We start from the raw sequence: 16,601 nt of genomic DNA on the forward strand, positions 1-16,601 counted from the left end.
TGCGAAGCGTCATGTTGCTCAGGCAACGAGTGGAAGATGGGCGATTCCCGTTGATGAGGGCATTAAGTTGCGACCTAAGTTGCTGTTGCATCATTCTCCAAATATGATTCCATTCGTAATATGTGTACTGTTCTTCTGGACGGCAGTAAATTTTACTGACTGCGTCTTCAAGGTAATTAGAGAACCGCTGCTTTCCTTGTAGTTTGCGTGCCGAAGTAACTGTGGTGTGAAAAATAAAGCCGCCGGTCGGTCGCATGTTCTGTCTTCTCTTTTTCTCTTGCACATTTGCAGTCATGCTTGCTGTACCCGTACGTCAGCATGCTGGAGCGGAGTGGGATGAGCTTGAAGCTTCTCCGCGTGCAGTTCTACTTCACCCGATTCAACCGCGTCGTACACCAGATTGGACGGAAAAAGCCGCGTTTTCTGCACTGGTGGTTCACTACAGGCACGGTGGCGAGCCTTGTGTGCGTCGTGCCCGCAGTTTGGGTGCTCGTGAAGACTGCCTCAGGAATGTTACGGAGTGCCGCTACCGGGACGCAAGAGGCTCAAGTCCTTGAACCTAGCGCAAGTGTCTCAATTTCATTCACGATCGTGTTGCAGCAGGGCTCAAGCTTAGCCGTTTGTTGTGCTGTCACTGTGCTCGATCCGTGTAAAGGGCAGGAACCTACTCCACAGGTAGCATTTTATTGCTTCACGCACAAGTGTCAACCAAAAAGGTCAAAGTTCCAATGTGAGAGAGGAAAAAATGAATGCTGTAGTTATGTGTAAAGTCGTCTCTTCATTGTTGATAAACAAACATCACAAAATATAGGGCGAGATGAGGCTGAAATGCACACCTCGTTTAGCTTCAGGCCTTTCTTCACTTGTTTCTTGCAGGACTAAACCTTGCTGTACAAATACATGCAAGTATCGTATTCCTTTCTTTCCCTTTTTCTTGTTTTGTTTTTAGCGTGCACAGAGGTAAAACTCAGCTGAAGAAACTAAGTTTTCGTGTATCGCAGAATACCGTCTTAGTAAGACAAGAGTGCATCTATAATGGAGGTCTGTATTGCTCTGCCTACTGCTCACTTCCATGTCTTCATTTGCAGCTGCCAGGTGTCAATCTTCCATTATCTGACATCTTCTACTACATTGCAACTTTAATTGTATGCAGCATATTCCATGAATTTGGTCATGCTTTAGCTGCTGTGAGGTATGTTATTTTCTTCTTTCTCATACTCTTTTCTTATTGTTTAATATGATGGTAGGCCACACAAGGTTGGCATTTTGCCATTTGGGAAGATGAGAACATGATATGCTTTGAATCTGCATTGTTGTGATGCCAACCTAGTGCATTCTTTTCAGTGTACCACTCTGGTGATGTTGCTTCCTTTTAGCCACATCACCTACGCTGCGTTAATGTCTTCTTTTTTTTTTTTTGCTGGGCATTTCCTGGCTTTTGGAGACCACAGTAATAAAGTGGGACCAAAAGAATGTGATGTCTTCAACTTTTGGCACATTTGCAAATTGGCACTTTCTCGAGTTGTCTCCTGAAAAAACATTCAACTCAGCTTACGAATTAAGCATTAATTTAAGTTGAGAGTTTGATGACAGCTTTTCTGATTGAAGACGAACATGAAAATTAAAATGAAGAAAACCGATGATTGAAGATGATTGAAATAAATGTCTGCAAATCCAGTGCTTTTTTCTCTAGTTGCCAGTGTTTTTCATCTAATTTTGCATTGATGTCTTACCTGAGCTTATGGTAAAAGATTGTTATAAACTTTCCATCAAAGCCTCACAGTATATTTAACCAGTTTTGAACCAGCATTGGCATAGCAGCTTTATATGTGTCCCCAGAAAAAATAGCCAATTCTTACCTGTGGGTTCATGCAATAAACTCTGAACCCAGTTTCTCCCGGATTTGCATAGAGCCGGTTACTTGTATAAAGGGACACTGGGGTGAACTCCATCCAACTCTTCCTCTTAGCAAATTCCAATTCCAATTGTTTGGCTTTAAAAACCAAACAGTCCTCATAGTACAGAGCCATAATATATACTTTTATGGCTCTGTTAGTTGTCATTGGTCAGGAAAAGGCACGTTTATTACCGAAAAGTTTGGAGTTGGAGAAGGAATATTTTTTCTCATTACTTGATGATGACGTGATGTTGATAATGGTGTAGAGAGAATTAGGAACTCTATGATCGCAAACTGGGATTGGATGGTGGTGCGATGTAGCCTCGAAAATCCTTGAACAAAAAGTATGTGATGTCACAGTTTGCTTGTGAAATCTAAGTGGGTTTATGTTTATGGGTTTATAGGGGTTTAATGTCCCAAAGCTGCTCAAACTATGAGGGACGCCGTAGTGAAAGGCTCTGGAAATTTTGGAAACTGCATAAGTTTTAGAAATCAACGAGCATAAGAGGGTCGAATGTGTGAAACTTGCAGGTAAAGCATGCGAAGTCTTTTTGGGCTAGCACTTGAAATAGTAAAGTAATCACCGATTAAAATCTGGACGCCCTTCAAGCTTCTCCGCAGCGCACAACGCCAAGTGGGGGGCACATGATGACGTCATCGAAGGTATCGGTACATTTCCAACGCACAAACATCTGCTTTGAAGAAAAAAAAACCTACGCCACCGAAGGCAAACCCTGCAGATAGTTGTTTGGCAGCCTCTAATGAGACAGGGCAGGGTGTGGCTGAGGACAGCGGTAAATTGAAATCATACCTTCTGTGACATCACACTGAGTTTCCCCGCACTCCTCCGATGCATTGAAGAGAAGCGAAAAATTCAATCGTTGATCACGTCATTATTTTGAATGCTAGTGCAAGAACACTTGGCATGCTTTATATAGCTCTGAATCCTTGAATATCGTGAAATTCTCAAAAAAGTGCTGCAGTTTCCCTTCTGACATCGCACAGTACACAGACCTCTAGAATTTCGCCTCCATCGAAATTCGACCGCCACAGCCCGGGATCAAACCTGCGTCTTTGGGGTCAGCAGCTGAGCGCCATAACCACTGAGCCACTGCGGCGGCTGTGAAAACTAAGTGTGGTCCAAGTGTGGTGGCAATATGTAGTCCATCTTTTGGTCTTTTCTAGCTCATAAAAGCCGCGTTTTCAATTGAAGTAACTTATTTATCATTAAAATGCTGTAATCCCTTGATATAGACTGACTTTAATTTGTTTTCGGTGTCCTTTTAAAGACTACCTAACATTAGACTGTTATTCATCTGCTGCCATTAGTGAAATCTGCACATTCCTGGTGCTCATAAGTGAATCTCCTGCTTTCCAGGGAAAATGTGAGGATTCAAGGCTGTGGCTTATTCGTACTTGGAATATTTCCTGGAGCATTTGTCGACCTCCCGAGGGACCAGCTCTCAGTGCTGTCTCCGTGGAGGCAGTTGAAGATATACTGTGCAGGAGTGTGGCACAACATAGTAGCCGCATTGTTGGCATTGTTGCTTCTCTTTGGAAACAAGTTCCTCTTGGCACCGTTTTATGCAGAAAATGCCGGCGTATCAGTGATCTCAGTGCTGAAGGTAATGGAAACGTGACTTGTGCTTGGTCCCTTCTTCGAGTGCAGAATTTGTATTTAGCTTCGATGACCACATTTTTTGCTGTGAGAAATGTGCATTTAGTGAGAAAGGGGTAGGCAGGAGAGAGCGAGAGAAGTTAAGTTTGTTATAATGTTTGTTGCAGTTAAGTTATAAAGGCAACTAACGGACACTGTGGAATCGACTTTTGTGTTTGTGCTACTATTGCCTCTGTCCTTTGACTGTTCTCGAAGGTACTCTCTAAAAGCTCAGAGTTGATTGTTGCTGCTACACAACTGCATGATAGTTTGTGAGGGCCAAAACATGCACATAAAGGAAAAGGGATCTGTAAATTACTTATTGCAGGCTGGGCTTTTGGCAGAATTAAACTTTAAATTCTGCAAGTCCCAGTTATGGGAGTCTAGAAGTAAATCTCCAAAATGTGTACCTACGTCTGACATTGATTTTTTTTTTCTTCTTCACTTCAGTGCTTCTAAGCAGGGCAGGCTTTTAGATTTTTGAAGTGAAAGAAGTAAGCCGCAGCTAAGTCGAGATCCCATGCATTTCACAGCGATGTCAAAGCACAAGTGCTTTCCTTTCAGGAATCTGGTGCACATGGCCCTGGTGGACTGCTGCCGGGAGACCACATCATTGGAATTGATGGCTGTGATGTCAGGGATATAGATACCTGGAAGGCTTGCTTGGTTCAGACACTGCTACTTCCACAGCATGGATATTGCCAGAAGAAAACTCTAGTTGAATCTGAGGGCACATGGTCGCCAAAAGGTAACCCTTTCAGATCACTTGCACTGTGGCAAATGTAAATGTGGCTATGTTGTTGTATATATATATATTTTTTTTCTCACTGTGACCGTTGTTTAAAGACTGCTGCCACGGACAATCCAACAACAGCCTCTGCTTCACCTACGTGGAACTCGGAGAAAAAGTAAGGGTTGGTACAAAGTACTTCTGAGTGCATCCATTACGTATTAATAATTGGTTAGTATAGCTGAATGCCGTGTTGCTGGCATGGTTTGATGCAATGACCATGGCTTTCACTATTACCACTTGAGAGATTTCCAGATGAAGTTCATCTTTTAGACAGAGTAGTAACATCAGAATGGCGCCCTCAGCTCGTACTCACACGCTTCGTTTTAGTTTTTCGTGCTTTACGAGTCTCTCTGACGCACTTTGAGTACCTAACTTATGGGTTAGCATAGTCTGCCTTATAGTTGCGTGTTATTCTTATGCCATTAGTGTCATTTAAGTTGGTAGTGTTTGCTTAAAGGTGCAGTGAAGAGGAATCTGAACTCGTCTTTCTGCCGCCGGAATTCAGTCTACACATTCCGAACATTCTTAGAAACTTCGATTTATTCTTAGAAACTTCGATTTCACTAATTAAATCGAATTAACGTCCGGCTTCCGCTTTTTTTTTTTAATTCTCCCCCGTATGGTGGGCGGAGTTGACCAACGCGTGGAGTGCCTTTCACCCAGTCCCGTGGCGGCTTGCCGCTCTGCCATCGGCGGAGTAATACGTAGTAATACGTAGAAGCAAATAGTCCGCGCGTATTTTTATTTCTGCGGGCTTATTTTGCAGGAGCACAGACCTTTGGGCTAGTTGGTTCATAGCAGACACGTACAAGCGCTAAAAAAACACGGACAGAGAAGAGACTTGGACAACACGAGCGCTTTGCAGTTATATTATCTGCGACTGAAACTATTTACTCACGGAAACCTAAAAAACAAAATAAAGCGAAAGCAAAGCCTCCACAGAGCTGGCTGAAAAGCACTCCACGCGTTGGTCGACTCCGCCCACCGTACGGGGAGAATTCAAAAAGTAAAGGCGGGAGCCGGACGTTAATTTGATTTAATTAGGGAAATCGGCCACACAGGGCAATAAGTCGAAGTTTCCAAGAATGCTCGGAACGTGTAGATCGAGTTCCCGCGGCAAAAAGACGAGTTCAGATTCCTCTTCAGTGCACCTTTAAGAGTCAGTTATTTTGTCTGGTAGGGTTAGTACGGCTGCTTGGTCTAAGGCACATTTCTGCCTTCTCACACAGGCATAGTTCGCACTTAGCATAATCCATTCCTATTATGTCACAGCTGGCTGCTGGACTAGTGATTCCTGCTGAGGAGAGGAATTATCTTAACCACAACGCACTCAAGAGACTTAATGGCGGCGAAAAATTTATTGTACACTTTTATTAGCAGCGGCACCTCATGAATCCATCACTTGGACCCTTCTCTACAGTGTAGACTTATATATTACATCACTTTGCTGTGCTAAAGGACTTGGATTTGTGAGGTACGGAAGCTGTGGCACTACAGGTTATTTCCGATTTTTCAGTCGGCATTTGTAAATGCAGCATTTCGTAATGCATTCATTTGTATTGCAGCATGCCTTAGTGCTATGCTTTAACCATGGTTTCTGCAGTGAATGAAAATTATGTTAACTACATCTCTGAGACAATGCGCATTTTGGTATTCCAGAAAAACGTGTGCCTACCAGCGAGGCATACGCTACAAACAGCTGTCCGGTATTGCAACTCAAGTTGCTCACAGAGCGAACACTGCCTGAAGCCGGTACTGGACAACGGTACCAAGCTAGTGGAAGTCAGGAGGGCAAACTGGCAAACAATGCTTTTCCTTGGTTCACCATCAGAACTTTGGCAGGCAGGTGAGTGTTAGCCACTGTCTCATTTTAATCCTGCTCCTGTAGCACGACAGTTATTGTCCCATTTGCTCCATTGGCCTCGTACTAAGCTTGGTTGTGCATAACAACATGTTCCTACTCCTTACAGTTTCTGTCATCAAGTGGGTTCCACGGCAGACATACTTGTCTGTGCTACCGGTGCATGTCTATGAAGTCTTTCTACAGTATCCTTTTCTGTGGTTATATTAATGTGCTTTATGCCCCGCCGCGGTGGCTGAGTGGTTACGGTGCTCGGCTGCTGGCCCGAAAGACGCGGGTTCGATCCCGGCCGCGGCGGCTGAATTTCTTGAAGGCGAAATTCTAGAGGCCCGTGTGCTGTGCGATGTCAGTGCACGTTAAGAACCCCAGGTGGTCGAAATTTCCGGAGCCCTTCACTCCGGCGTCTCTCATAGCCTCAGTCGCTTTGGGACGTTAAACCCCAATAAACCAATTAATGTGCTTTATTCTTTTGCAGTCCAAGAACAGTTGATGCACTTTTTGCTGTCTTTACATTACTTGTGATGAAGTTAAAAACAATGTTTAATGTTATACGAAAATGCAAGATCTAATGAAAAACAATGTTTGTGGCCTTAACTTTGCATCACAGTTACATCCTGTCCTTCTCGGGTGCTTTGGCCCTACTGAACGTTGTTCCGTGCATTGCACTCGACGGGCAGTGGATAACACAGGGACTGGTAAAGCTGCTGGTCCAGCCAATGCCATGGCTACGGTCTTCCAGAAAAGGAGTGTACCTGTTTATTGTGTTGTGTGGCACTTTTCTACTGGCATCCAACGTTGTCCTTGGCTTGTGGAAACTTTTTGGCCAAAGATAGCTGTAGGCCCAACCGGACGGCAGTATGTACATAGCACCACAATGTAAATAAACAATTCATGTTGCATGTTGTCCCACGATGTAACAAACTGTATTGCTTCCTTCTTCATCCTCATGATAGAGTGTTTACTCCTCGCGCTCGCAAATTCATACTGAGACCCAAATTTGCAATTTCATTGAATTGCCTCAGCTCCGTTTGAATGTCACGCAGTTATGGTTATGGCCCCTACTTTCGCAGGATTCTGCGAAAAATGGTGACATTTTGCATGGTATTGTATCTTGGCAGTCAGTCACATTCTTTTCTTAATCTATATTTTATTGTGGACATTAGTAGGAATGACAGTGCAAGGGAATGCGATTAATTTAATCGTCCGAGCTTTCTTGAAAGAAAGAATTTGGTAATGAACGAAATTCTGCTCATGCCTTGACACACTTGCTCCCTTCCGTGATTGAGCAAGCTAATGCGTCAAGCATGATCGCTCTGGCGACAACACATTTGAACTTGAACTTTATTTCTCATCATCGCGAGCGAAGACTGGGACTGAAGGTACCAAGTACCTGACGAAAGGTCCTAGCCCCCTCCTACATTCCTCCTACAGCCTCCTACATTCACACTCTTCTAGCAAAAAATCATGTTATCGGTGTCTTGAAAAGAATGTAATAGTAGTGGCAAGATGAGTTTCTAGTTTCGAATAATGCTCAGCATCCATTCTGGAGGCTTCCTCTTGTTGTGGTACCAAGCCCTTTGAGCCCTATAGGTGGTGCAGGCAGGGTGGTTTTATTTTTATTTATTTTTCTTTGCTAACTTAAAGGGACACTGAGGAGAAATTGAAGTTGGCTTGTATCGACAGAACACCAGCTCCTGATTACAAAAACGCCACTCATACTGACAACAAAGCTCTTGTAACATAGAAAAGAGCAAGAACCAAAATACAGGTATCGCCGCCACAGGCCAAACTCGCAAGTACAAGCGTGATGACGTCATAGGACAAAACAGTGTTTAGTTCTAGCAACACTAGGACACGAGAAGCCACAAATCCCTGAGGCACAGCCAATGCATGCGCAAATGTCCTTGACCTCGCCAGATGGCGCCACGTGCCCGGCGGCTACGCGCGCTCCTGCAGCATCGAGACCAATCGGCGCTTGTTTTCCGGCGGTAGGCGGGCTCCCGGTATTCCGCTAGCGGTAACAAGGTACATGGTATGCTAAAGGTGTCTATTTGCGAGAACGAGATTCATTGTAACGCTGGCAAAACGCCAGTGCAAACGTAATCGAAGCGACTGTAGCGACGGCCGCAATAGCCGATAGATGCCTTCAACGTGCGGCCGGCGGTAGCTTTCTTTTCGGCTGCTGCTAGGCCGCACTATGCTAGCCACCATAGCCGCACTGCTGGCGGCCAGAAATCACGGAGTCTGCGGTACGTCATGCGCACGTCATGTTTCACGTCACTTAGTCCTGTGTCGTCATAGGAGAATCCCAAGTTTGAATCAGAGCGGCGGGAAAAACTTTTTCAACTTCGAATCCAAATTTCTTAGAAATAAATGCATCTTTCGCTGCCGGCCAAGTGGCAACCAAGCCATGACATGCCGAACTATCGGATTTTACTATTAAAAAAATATTAATAGTGCTCTCCTCAGTGTCCCTTTAATGTATGTTGCAAGCCGCCGCTGTGGCTCAGTTGTTATGGCACTCGGCTTCTGACCCGAAAGACACGGGTTCGATCCCGGCCGCTGCGGTCGAATTTCGATGAAGGCAAAATTCTGGAGGCCCGTGTACTGTGCGATGTCAGTGCACGTTAAAGAACCCCCAGGTGGTCGAAATTTCCGGAGCCCTCCACTACGGCTACAACTCATAGCCTGAGTCGCTTTGGGACGTTAAACCCTCATAAACCATAAACCTAATGTATGTTTCGGTACCAAACTACCCAGGAGTGGAACTGAATGGCAGGTGAGTACCGATCTTTTGTAGAGCTGTGTTCTGCTTGCAAGTACAGCACACTGTGACATCATCAGAGTTAATTCAGCCACTGAGAGGCAGTAAGTCACACTAGTGTCAATCTTGGAAGTGAAGCAAATACCAAGCACTACCTCACCCTGAACTTGAACAGCCATATTTGATTTCAGTGAAGATATATTTGGAGTATGCGGCATATTTTTCATAGAATATTGCAGATTTTTCATTATGAACTCGTGGAATTTAAAATTTTTCATCACAGAAAAATGGGGGACCTTTTTGATGAAATGCATAATAGAAATATTCTGGTTGGTCAAATGAAAAGAGTGGGCCACCACGGTGGCTCAGTGGTTATGGTACTTGGCTGCTGACTTGAAAGACGCGAGTTCAATCCTGGCCGCTGCAGTCGAATTTCAATGGAGGCGAAATTCTAGAGGCCCGTGTACTGTGCGATGTCAGCGCACGTTAAACAACACCAGGTGTTCGAAACTTCCAGAGCCCTTCACTACAGCATCCCTCATAGCCTGAGTCGCTTTGGGACTTTACACTCCATAAACCAAACAAACGCGTGCACTTTGTCTTGACCAAACTGAAACGCGTGCACTTTGTCTTGAATTTGCTGTTCTACTAGAAAAAGGCTGCTTGGCTATAGCGCACAGGGTAACTGCATAGTCCTTGAATTCCTTGTAGTGCTGCTTGTGTTCCCCAACCATAAGGCCCCTAGTTTCCTGCGATTCCTCGAAAAATTGCAGATTTGAGCATTTTTCCCGGAATTGTGTATTTGCAGTCAGATTCTCTTATGCTGTTGTGGGCATCAGTAGGGATGACAGTATGATGGAAAAATGACTATTTTACCTTATCTGCACAAATGTAAAGCAAGAGAGGAGTTAGAGAACTCTGGAGAATTTTTTTTTTATATATATAATGGTTGTAATGAAATTTGAAACTGTTTCACCATAACCTGCCCCCTCCCTCCCCATCCCCTCCCAAAGAAAAATGCTGACGGTACGCTAAAATACAGAAGCAGCGGTAACGTCGACGTTGTTAAAGAGGCAATGCTTCAGATGCACGCACCACAATCTAGCGAAGCCAAGCCTCCGATACTTTAATGCTCGCACCCTCCCACACAGCAACAGCCGTGGTCGCGGCAGTGCCCGCGTTTCGAATGACGCCGTCTTGCACCCGCTTGCCCTTAAAGCCAACACGCATGGTTCCTCAGCACCTCTGGAAAGCCATTGGGATTCCCTGATGCTATAAAAAGCCCCTGCTAGAGCATATTCATTGAGGTAGTACAAGAACTGCCTCTGCCCACTGCAGTTAAAATAATTTGCGGAAGAGTAGGGATTACAGGGATAGCCTCTGCACATGAAAGTTGCCAACCCAAACTTGATCCACTAGTGCAGATTCTTCAAGATAAGGACAGGGAAAGTAAGTTTAGCAGATTCACTAGACCCTTGTCCATTCAACACTGCACTTCTGAACTGAGCCCGAGGCATTAAATTTAGAAACTGTTTTATATAGAACCGAGCATTGCTTTCTAGGGAAGTGGCTTTTGCTTTCTTCCTATATGTGTAATTAAAGATTAAGTTCAACATTCGCCCCAACATACATTATTTACCAGTATTCACCTATAGTGGACAGAGGCCAAAGCTTCGCTCGAGAGAAAAAAAGGAATGCCTTCTATGTCCTACACATGGCAGTAGTGTTCAGATTCGACTATTCACGAGTGTGAGAAAAGTGCACAAACCTCTAAACCGCTTCTTCCTCTTAAGTGATATTGTCCAAGAATGGCACTTGCTAACCAACCCTTTAATGTAGCTCTAACTGTTAGAATAAATTATTAATGTGGTTAAGAAAAATGTAAAAGCCTTGTAATTGTATTTTTCATTTTCAATAGCACTCACTAACCAACCCTTTAATGGAGCTTCTATGAAAGCTTTGGTCCATAAAACAAGCAATACACATTGATTGCGCTAGACTGCCCTCCGCAGTAAATATGCTGTGTTGCCCTACAGAAGGCATGACCATAAAGATTAAGTGATGGCACATATTTTGAAGTTATGCTTCCAGGGTCTATGCAAAAATTCAACCTTAATAAATGCTTTCCAGACATGAGCTACACAACATTTTTCTTGCACATCAGACCTCTGTTAATTGTAGCCTTCTAGTTTTCTAGGAATGCTCAAAGTAAAGCACAAAAACACATACATTGGTTGAGAGAGATTTGTGCTCAAACATTTCAGGCAATTGAAACTGGATTTCATATTTTTTTGTAAGATGCGGCAGTCATATTTTACACCTGCTTCTACACTTTTAGCGTAAGTTAATACAAATGTTCATCACATCTTCAGTTCTTCAGGGCACACTTAAGCTCTGCATTGAAGGTATGATGCGATAGCATTAAAGGGACACTGAGGAGAAATTGAAGCGACAGAATACCAGCTCCTGATTACAAAAACGCCACTCATACTGACAACGAAGCTCTTGTAACATAGAAAAGAGCAAGAACCAAAATACAGGTATCGCCGCCACAGGCCAAACTCGCAAGTACAAGCGTGATGACGTCATAGAACAAGACAGTGTTGCTAGAACCAATGGTTGTAGCAACACTAGGACACGAGAAGCCACGAATCACTGAGGTGCAGCCAATGCATGTGCAAATCTCCTTGATGTCGCCAGATGGTGCCACATACCTGGCAGCTATGCGCGCGCCTGCAGCATCGGGACCAATCAGCGCCTGCTCACCGGCGGTAGGCGGGCTCCCGGTATTCCGCTAACGGTAACAAAGTACACAGTATGCTAAAGGTGTCTATTTGCGAGAACTTCGTTAACGACTTCGAGAGCGGGATCAGCGACGGCCTCAATAGCCGATAGATGCCTTCAATGTGCGGCCGGCGGTAGCTTTCTTTTCGGCTGCTGCTAGGCCGCACTGCTGGCCGCCAGAAATCACGGAGTCTGCGTTACGTAATGTGCACATCATGTTTCGCGTCACTTAGTCCTGTGTCGTCATAAGAGAATCCCAAGTTTGAATCAGAGCGGCGGGAAAAACTTTTTCAACTTCGAATCCAAATTTCTTAGAAATAAATGCATCTTTCGCTGCCAGCCAAGTGGCAACAAAACCATGAAATGCCGTACTATCGGATTTTGCTTTAAAAAAAATATTAATAGAGCTCTCCTCACTGTCCCTTTAATAGGTTAATGCTCATATATGCGTAATTGGTCATTCTCGACTTGAAATTCAGGTATCGCTGGAAGTCCTCGTACCACTAGCTCCTAGCGCAGTGGTGCAGCGGCTAGGTGATGCATCACTGTCCTATGATGGCAAGTGCTGCCACCGGTGGACATTGTGAGAACCCGGTTGCACTTCCCGAGCAATCCGTATGTTGTCCAACAGACAGTGGCCAAATTAGTGAGTGTGGGTCTTGGTGCCAGCACACTCAAAGGCCAGATGTTTCAGTTTAAAAATATCTGTAATCAGTAACCAAATAAGACCAGGCAGCATATGTATGAAATGTTCTTTAATGCTGATTAAAAGTGATCTGAAGAACAGGGCTGACATCATTTTTGATACAGCCACCTTGTAAAACATCAATTCACACATGGCTGAGGACAGCAACTGCTCCTAACATTACACACAATGCGCACAATGCCACCCAAGAAGAGTGAAACCCTGAATGCGTAATAAAAATAAGTTTGTCCTGTACACTTCTTCAGGCCCGCACCAGCCTCTAGCACAGGATCGGTCCTGCGAGCATATCCTTGGTTCCCCCATTCCCAGTAAATGTGTACTCTGTGAGACCATCACTTCTAAAGAACCGGTAAAACTCGCAACGAGGAGAGAAAGTTGATCCTCCTCAACATTCATTCAAACACTATTTTTACTATCCCCGAAGCAAAAGATGTTCCTAAGGCACACTGGGCAAAAATTTGGAGAAAGAGCTCCCAGGCTTCCAGCAACAAGTATTCGAGGTTAAGGATGAGAGGCGAGACTAGAAAATGCACAGGGCTCCCTACACCATCAGAGCATGTGCAGGCGTTTAGCCCGGCGACGATGTCAGCAGTGGAAAATGGTAACATGCACCAAAAGTCATCAAAACACCATGCGGAGGCTAACTTAATAAGTGACCCAATCCCAATTTACCTGTATGAATTTCCTGAAAAAAATTTAGTCAACAAACAGGGTAGCTGTCAGGTATTTTGAGAAAAACTCGCTTACTTTTACTACATTAATGCTCGCTAATCAAATTTTTTTAAACATATTTTACCCTTGCTGTTTGAATATAAGCTGCAACAAAATCAAGGTCATTGACACACAGTCTGAAATCAACAAAACCACCAGAAATGAACTGCATGACAAAGTCACCAGGGTTACGCCTGCATAAGTTCCACATTCTAAAACTCCTGGACAAAAAGACTGCTATAGAGAATGGCGGTGGCTAAACGTTCCACCTGTGGTGCAAACGGTGCAGAAGGAGAGATAAAGCTATGCAGTGGCTTCCAGTCAGGCATTCGCAAGCAAAGGTCTGCTGGAATTTTTTTTTTTGACCCAGCTAGCTTTCTTCATCATCCTTGCAGTGAAACACGCACACCACATCTGTGCATGAAGGCTAAGTGATGATTCCAATCACACTCCACACATACATGACTATGTCTGTGCTGTGAACCTGCTTGAAATGAAACAACAAACCGCCGCGCAACCAGTCGCGGGGTAGAGGAAAAAAGCAATGAAGTCACACTGTCACACCTAGTTTGCAGAACTAGGTTCAGCGTGACACTTAGGTGCAGTGCATGCCTGAAGTGCGGGCACACCCGAGAGAGGAAGTGAATCAAAGAAACAAAGTGGGAGAAAAATCTAAGGCTAACTAAAGGTTCCAAGAACACATCAGCCAGTAACTTCACGGTTCAGAGTGCAAACATTTGGATGCTTGCACTCCCTGCCCAGGCAATCCTGAATGATCACTGTCTCTCTTAGCTGCCACGTATTTCAGTTAAAAACTGTTAGAATTCAGCTCAGAGCATCAAGCAACCTCTGTAATGAAGAGGGCTCCACTGTGCCTAAGCTGTGAAGTGTAAGACGGCCAAAGCATAAGCATAAACGTGTTTTGCTCAAACCCCTTTATGATCATTTATGAAAAAAGAAGCGACCCTGCGATACATGAGTATGAAACTAAGCACACCTTGTGTGCTCTGAAATAGTTACCGGGGCTACACACGCAGTCTGAGAATGTCCCTATAGCTAAGACAGTGCGTGTTGTGTAAAATGACTGCTGGCATGCAGCTTTCACCCAGATCCAGCTTTGGTACTGCAACAGTAAGGAACCAAAAACATAGCCATCTGCATCCCAAATTTCCCCTGAAATTGGGCAAAAATAAACTCTATGATACCAAGCACCGAAAGGCATAGTAAAGTGTGCACCTGCCGTCAACAGTTTACGAAACACAGCATTGGCGAAGGAACTTTATTCAGAACCATCACTGAATGCAGCCTGGAATGAATGAATGGAACCTAATTCTGGGTGTGCAAATTACTGCACCCATGAATTGCAGCCAATGCACTCTGAATTCCAAGAAGTTAAAATTCTTCACCAAAGCCGCGTTTCATAAACTTATGATGGCCGATGTACATACAACTCTGGAACACAACTTTATGTACATAATTCATTCAATATGAAAAAAAATTTGCAAACCAAGCCATTGTACTTAAGGGCCTTCAGTACGAAAGCATGAAAATGTTCATGAAATGTAGTCAGAAAAGGGTCAGTTCACCACCATCTGTACTAAAACCATAATGCTCGAAAAATGATTTCGTTAACAGTCTCTCTGAGGTAAATGATAAACCAAACGTCACGCACACCTTTGTGAAGTTCAACAATGTCATCGGACAGAAGAATCTATTTCGAGATGTGAAATTCAGCTGCTCTGCTGTACCTGCAGCTTGAACGAGAAGGTCATTGAACGGTAAATTTAAATGTCAATGTGCCTGCCCACGGAATGCCATTCAATGAACGAGGTTGCTTTATATCCGTTTGTTGTTGTTCCATCATAATAATACTTTGTACATCTGACTGAATGCACCGCAATACGCAGAAAGTTACTATCACCGGAAGTATCTGCATGCTACGAAATGACTAACTCAAACAATGCAAATGACCACTCAACTACACGCAAAACTAATGTCCTCACATGTGCAAACAAACCTAAAACCAAAACAATTAACAGCAACCAATGCATTTGTATTTCCACAGGCTTGTAGGCAAGCAGTTCATTTCTATAACTAAAGTGTACTTTTCTAATACTAAAGTGAGCCAAAATTCTGCTTACTCTATACTTTACTTGAAGACAACAAGGTTGATAGAGCTTTGTGACAAAAAAAAAAGAGAAACCAAAGGTGGCTGCTAAAATTCCCTAGTAAAATGAGGCCCATCTGATGTGTAGTGATGCAGCCTTTGGCTGCCCAAAAAATGCACGGATGATAAATATGGAAGCTCGGAGAGCTACACAGTAGGCAAACACACATGCCTGCCTGGAAAGGATGCAGGAATGCCGAAACCAGAAACACAGCTGAGAGACAGCAGGCAAACTAAGTTTCTCAAGACACATGACACACCCTGTGATCAACATTCTTCCAGAGTGTAGTCCTAAATATATTTTTTTTCATCCCTCTTTCTCATACCAGCCTCCTATAATCAATCACAACCTCAGCAACAACACTGACAAACAGCAGGCTGTCTGGTTCAAAATTTAAGAGAGGACGCTCTTGAGAACATAATGCACCTTAAAAGCTCCGGCATGTGTGCAACACCACCAGTTCATCAGCATCATTTCGCTTAACCGCACACCGGCACTCATACCCAGGTGCTGGAGGGTGGGGAATGCGTTTGAACACTTCCGGAGGTGACACCTACGTCACCATCAGCCTTGCCGCTCGCTGTTCCGCTAGCCCTGCTCCCTTCGCCCCCTTCCTCTTGGCAGTCTTCCAAGATGGGTGGGTACATGAGGTCGTAGCGATGCTGCAGCGACGACCGCGACCGCCCGCCTCGCTTCAAAGGCACTGTCGACGTCCACGCTGCCTGGCCCCCACCGCCACTACTCGGACTTTCCACGGGGCTCGGGGTGTTGACCGGCGACGTTGGGAGCGAGTGGACCGTATTTTCGCCAGCTGTCCTCCGGCCACCAGAGCCTGGCCTCAGCAGTTCGACAGCTGACTTCTTGGCCACATTGTTTTGGCTGCTAGAGGTCTTGGTTTGGAGAAGAAGCTTCTTGAAGTCGAGAAGGCTGGTGGGCTTGGCAGGGCCCAGGCGGTCGTTGGCGAGTGAGCGCCGCTCGAGCGGGCTGCAGACACGGGCGGCTGCCACATCACCCGACCAGCTGCGGCGGTCCCGGGCCCCACGTGGGCTCAGGAAGCCCGTCTCGGCAAGGCCACCCCGGCTTGGTGTGCCCGGACGGCTTGTCACAACCAGGGGAGAGCTCGACCTGCAGTTACAAGGTTCCCGCGTGTTCCAAGTGCTGCAGAAAGTCATGCGGAATGACCCAGCTCTGCATTGTAATTGAACTGTTTTGTTTGTGATAATTTACTTATTTATTTATTTCAAAACACTGCAGGCCAGC

The 16,601-nt window shown here is 44.8% G+C and overlaps 2 protein-coding genes across 7 annotated transcripts in view; one reads left to right on the plus strand and one right to left on the minus strand.

The window, feature by feature from the left end:
• Positions 1-7,111, plus strand: S2P (membrane-bound transcription factor site-2 protease). The gene is made up of 9 exons (XM_089572100.1): positions 1-172; positions 292-564; positions 1,089-1,192; positions 3,276-3,522; positions 4,119-4,302; positions 4,401-4,462; positions 6,007-6,193; positions 6,318-6,393; positions 6,816-7,111. The coding sequence occupies exons 1-9, from the start codon at positions 104-106 to the stop codon at positions 7,039-7,041; spliced, it is 1,428 nt and encodes a 475-aa protein (XP_089428226.1). The 5' UTR covers positions 1-103; the 3' UTR covers positions 7,042-7,111.
• A 5,383-nt stretch (positions 7,112-12,494) lies between these two features.
• Positions 12,495-16,601, minus strand: part of LOC149359987 (uncharacterized) — a 270,465-nt gene continuing 266,358 nt past the window's right edge. For all 6 annotated transcript variants that reach the window (XM_089572102.1, XM_089572105.1, XM_089572101.1 and 3 more), the window contains one exon: positions 12,495-16,466. In XM_089572102.1, coding sequence (XP_089428228.1) covers positions 15,839-16,466 — 628 coding nt within the window. In that variant the 3' untranslated portion in view covers positions 12,495-15,838. The remainder of the gene's footprint in view (positions 16,467-16,601) is intronic.

The sequence above is a fragment of the Amblyomma mixtum genome, chromosome 2 (assembly GCF_055824585.1).
Source record: "Amblyomma mixtum isolate Tamu chromosome 2, ASM5582458v1, whole genome shotgun sequence".
NCBI lineage: Eukaryota > Metazoa > Arthropoda > Arachnida > Ixodida > Ixodidae > Amblyomma > Amblyomma mixtum.

Coding starts and splice junctions, on each gene's coding strand:
- S2P (XM_089572100.1), top strand. CDS start 104: ATGATTCCATTCGTAATATGTGTACTGTTCTTCTGGACGGCAGTAAAT. Junction 4,303..4,400: donor GGGCACATGGTCGCCAAAAG/GTAACCCTTTCA, acceptor CGTTGTTTAAAG/ACTGCTGCCACGGACAATCC. Junction 6,394..6,815: donor GTCTATGAAGTCTTTCTACA/GTATCCTTTTCT, acceptor TTTGCATCACAG/TTACATCCTGTCCTTCTCGG.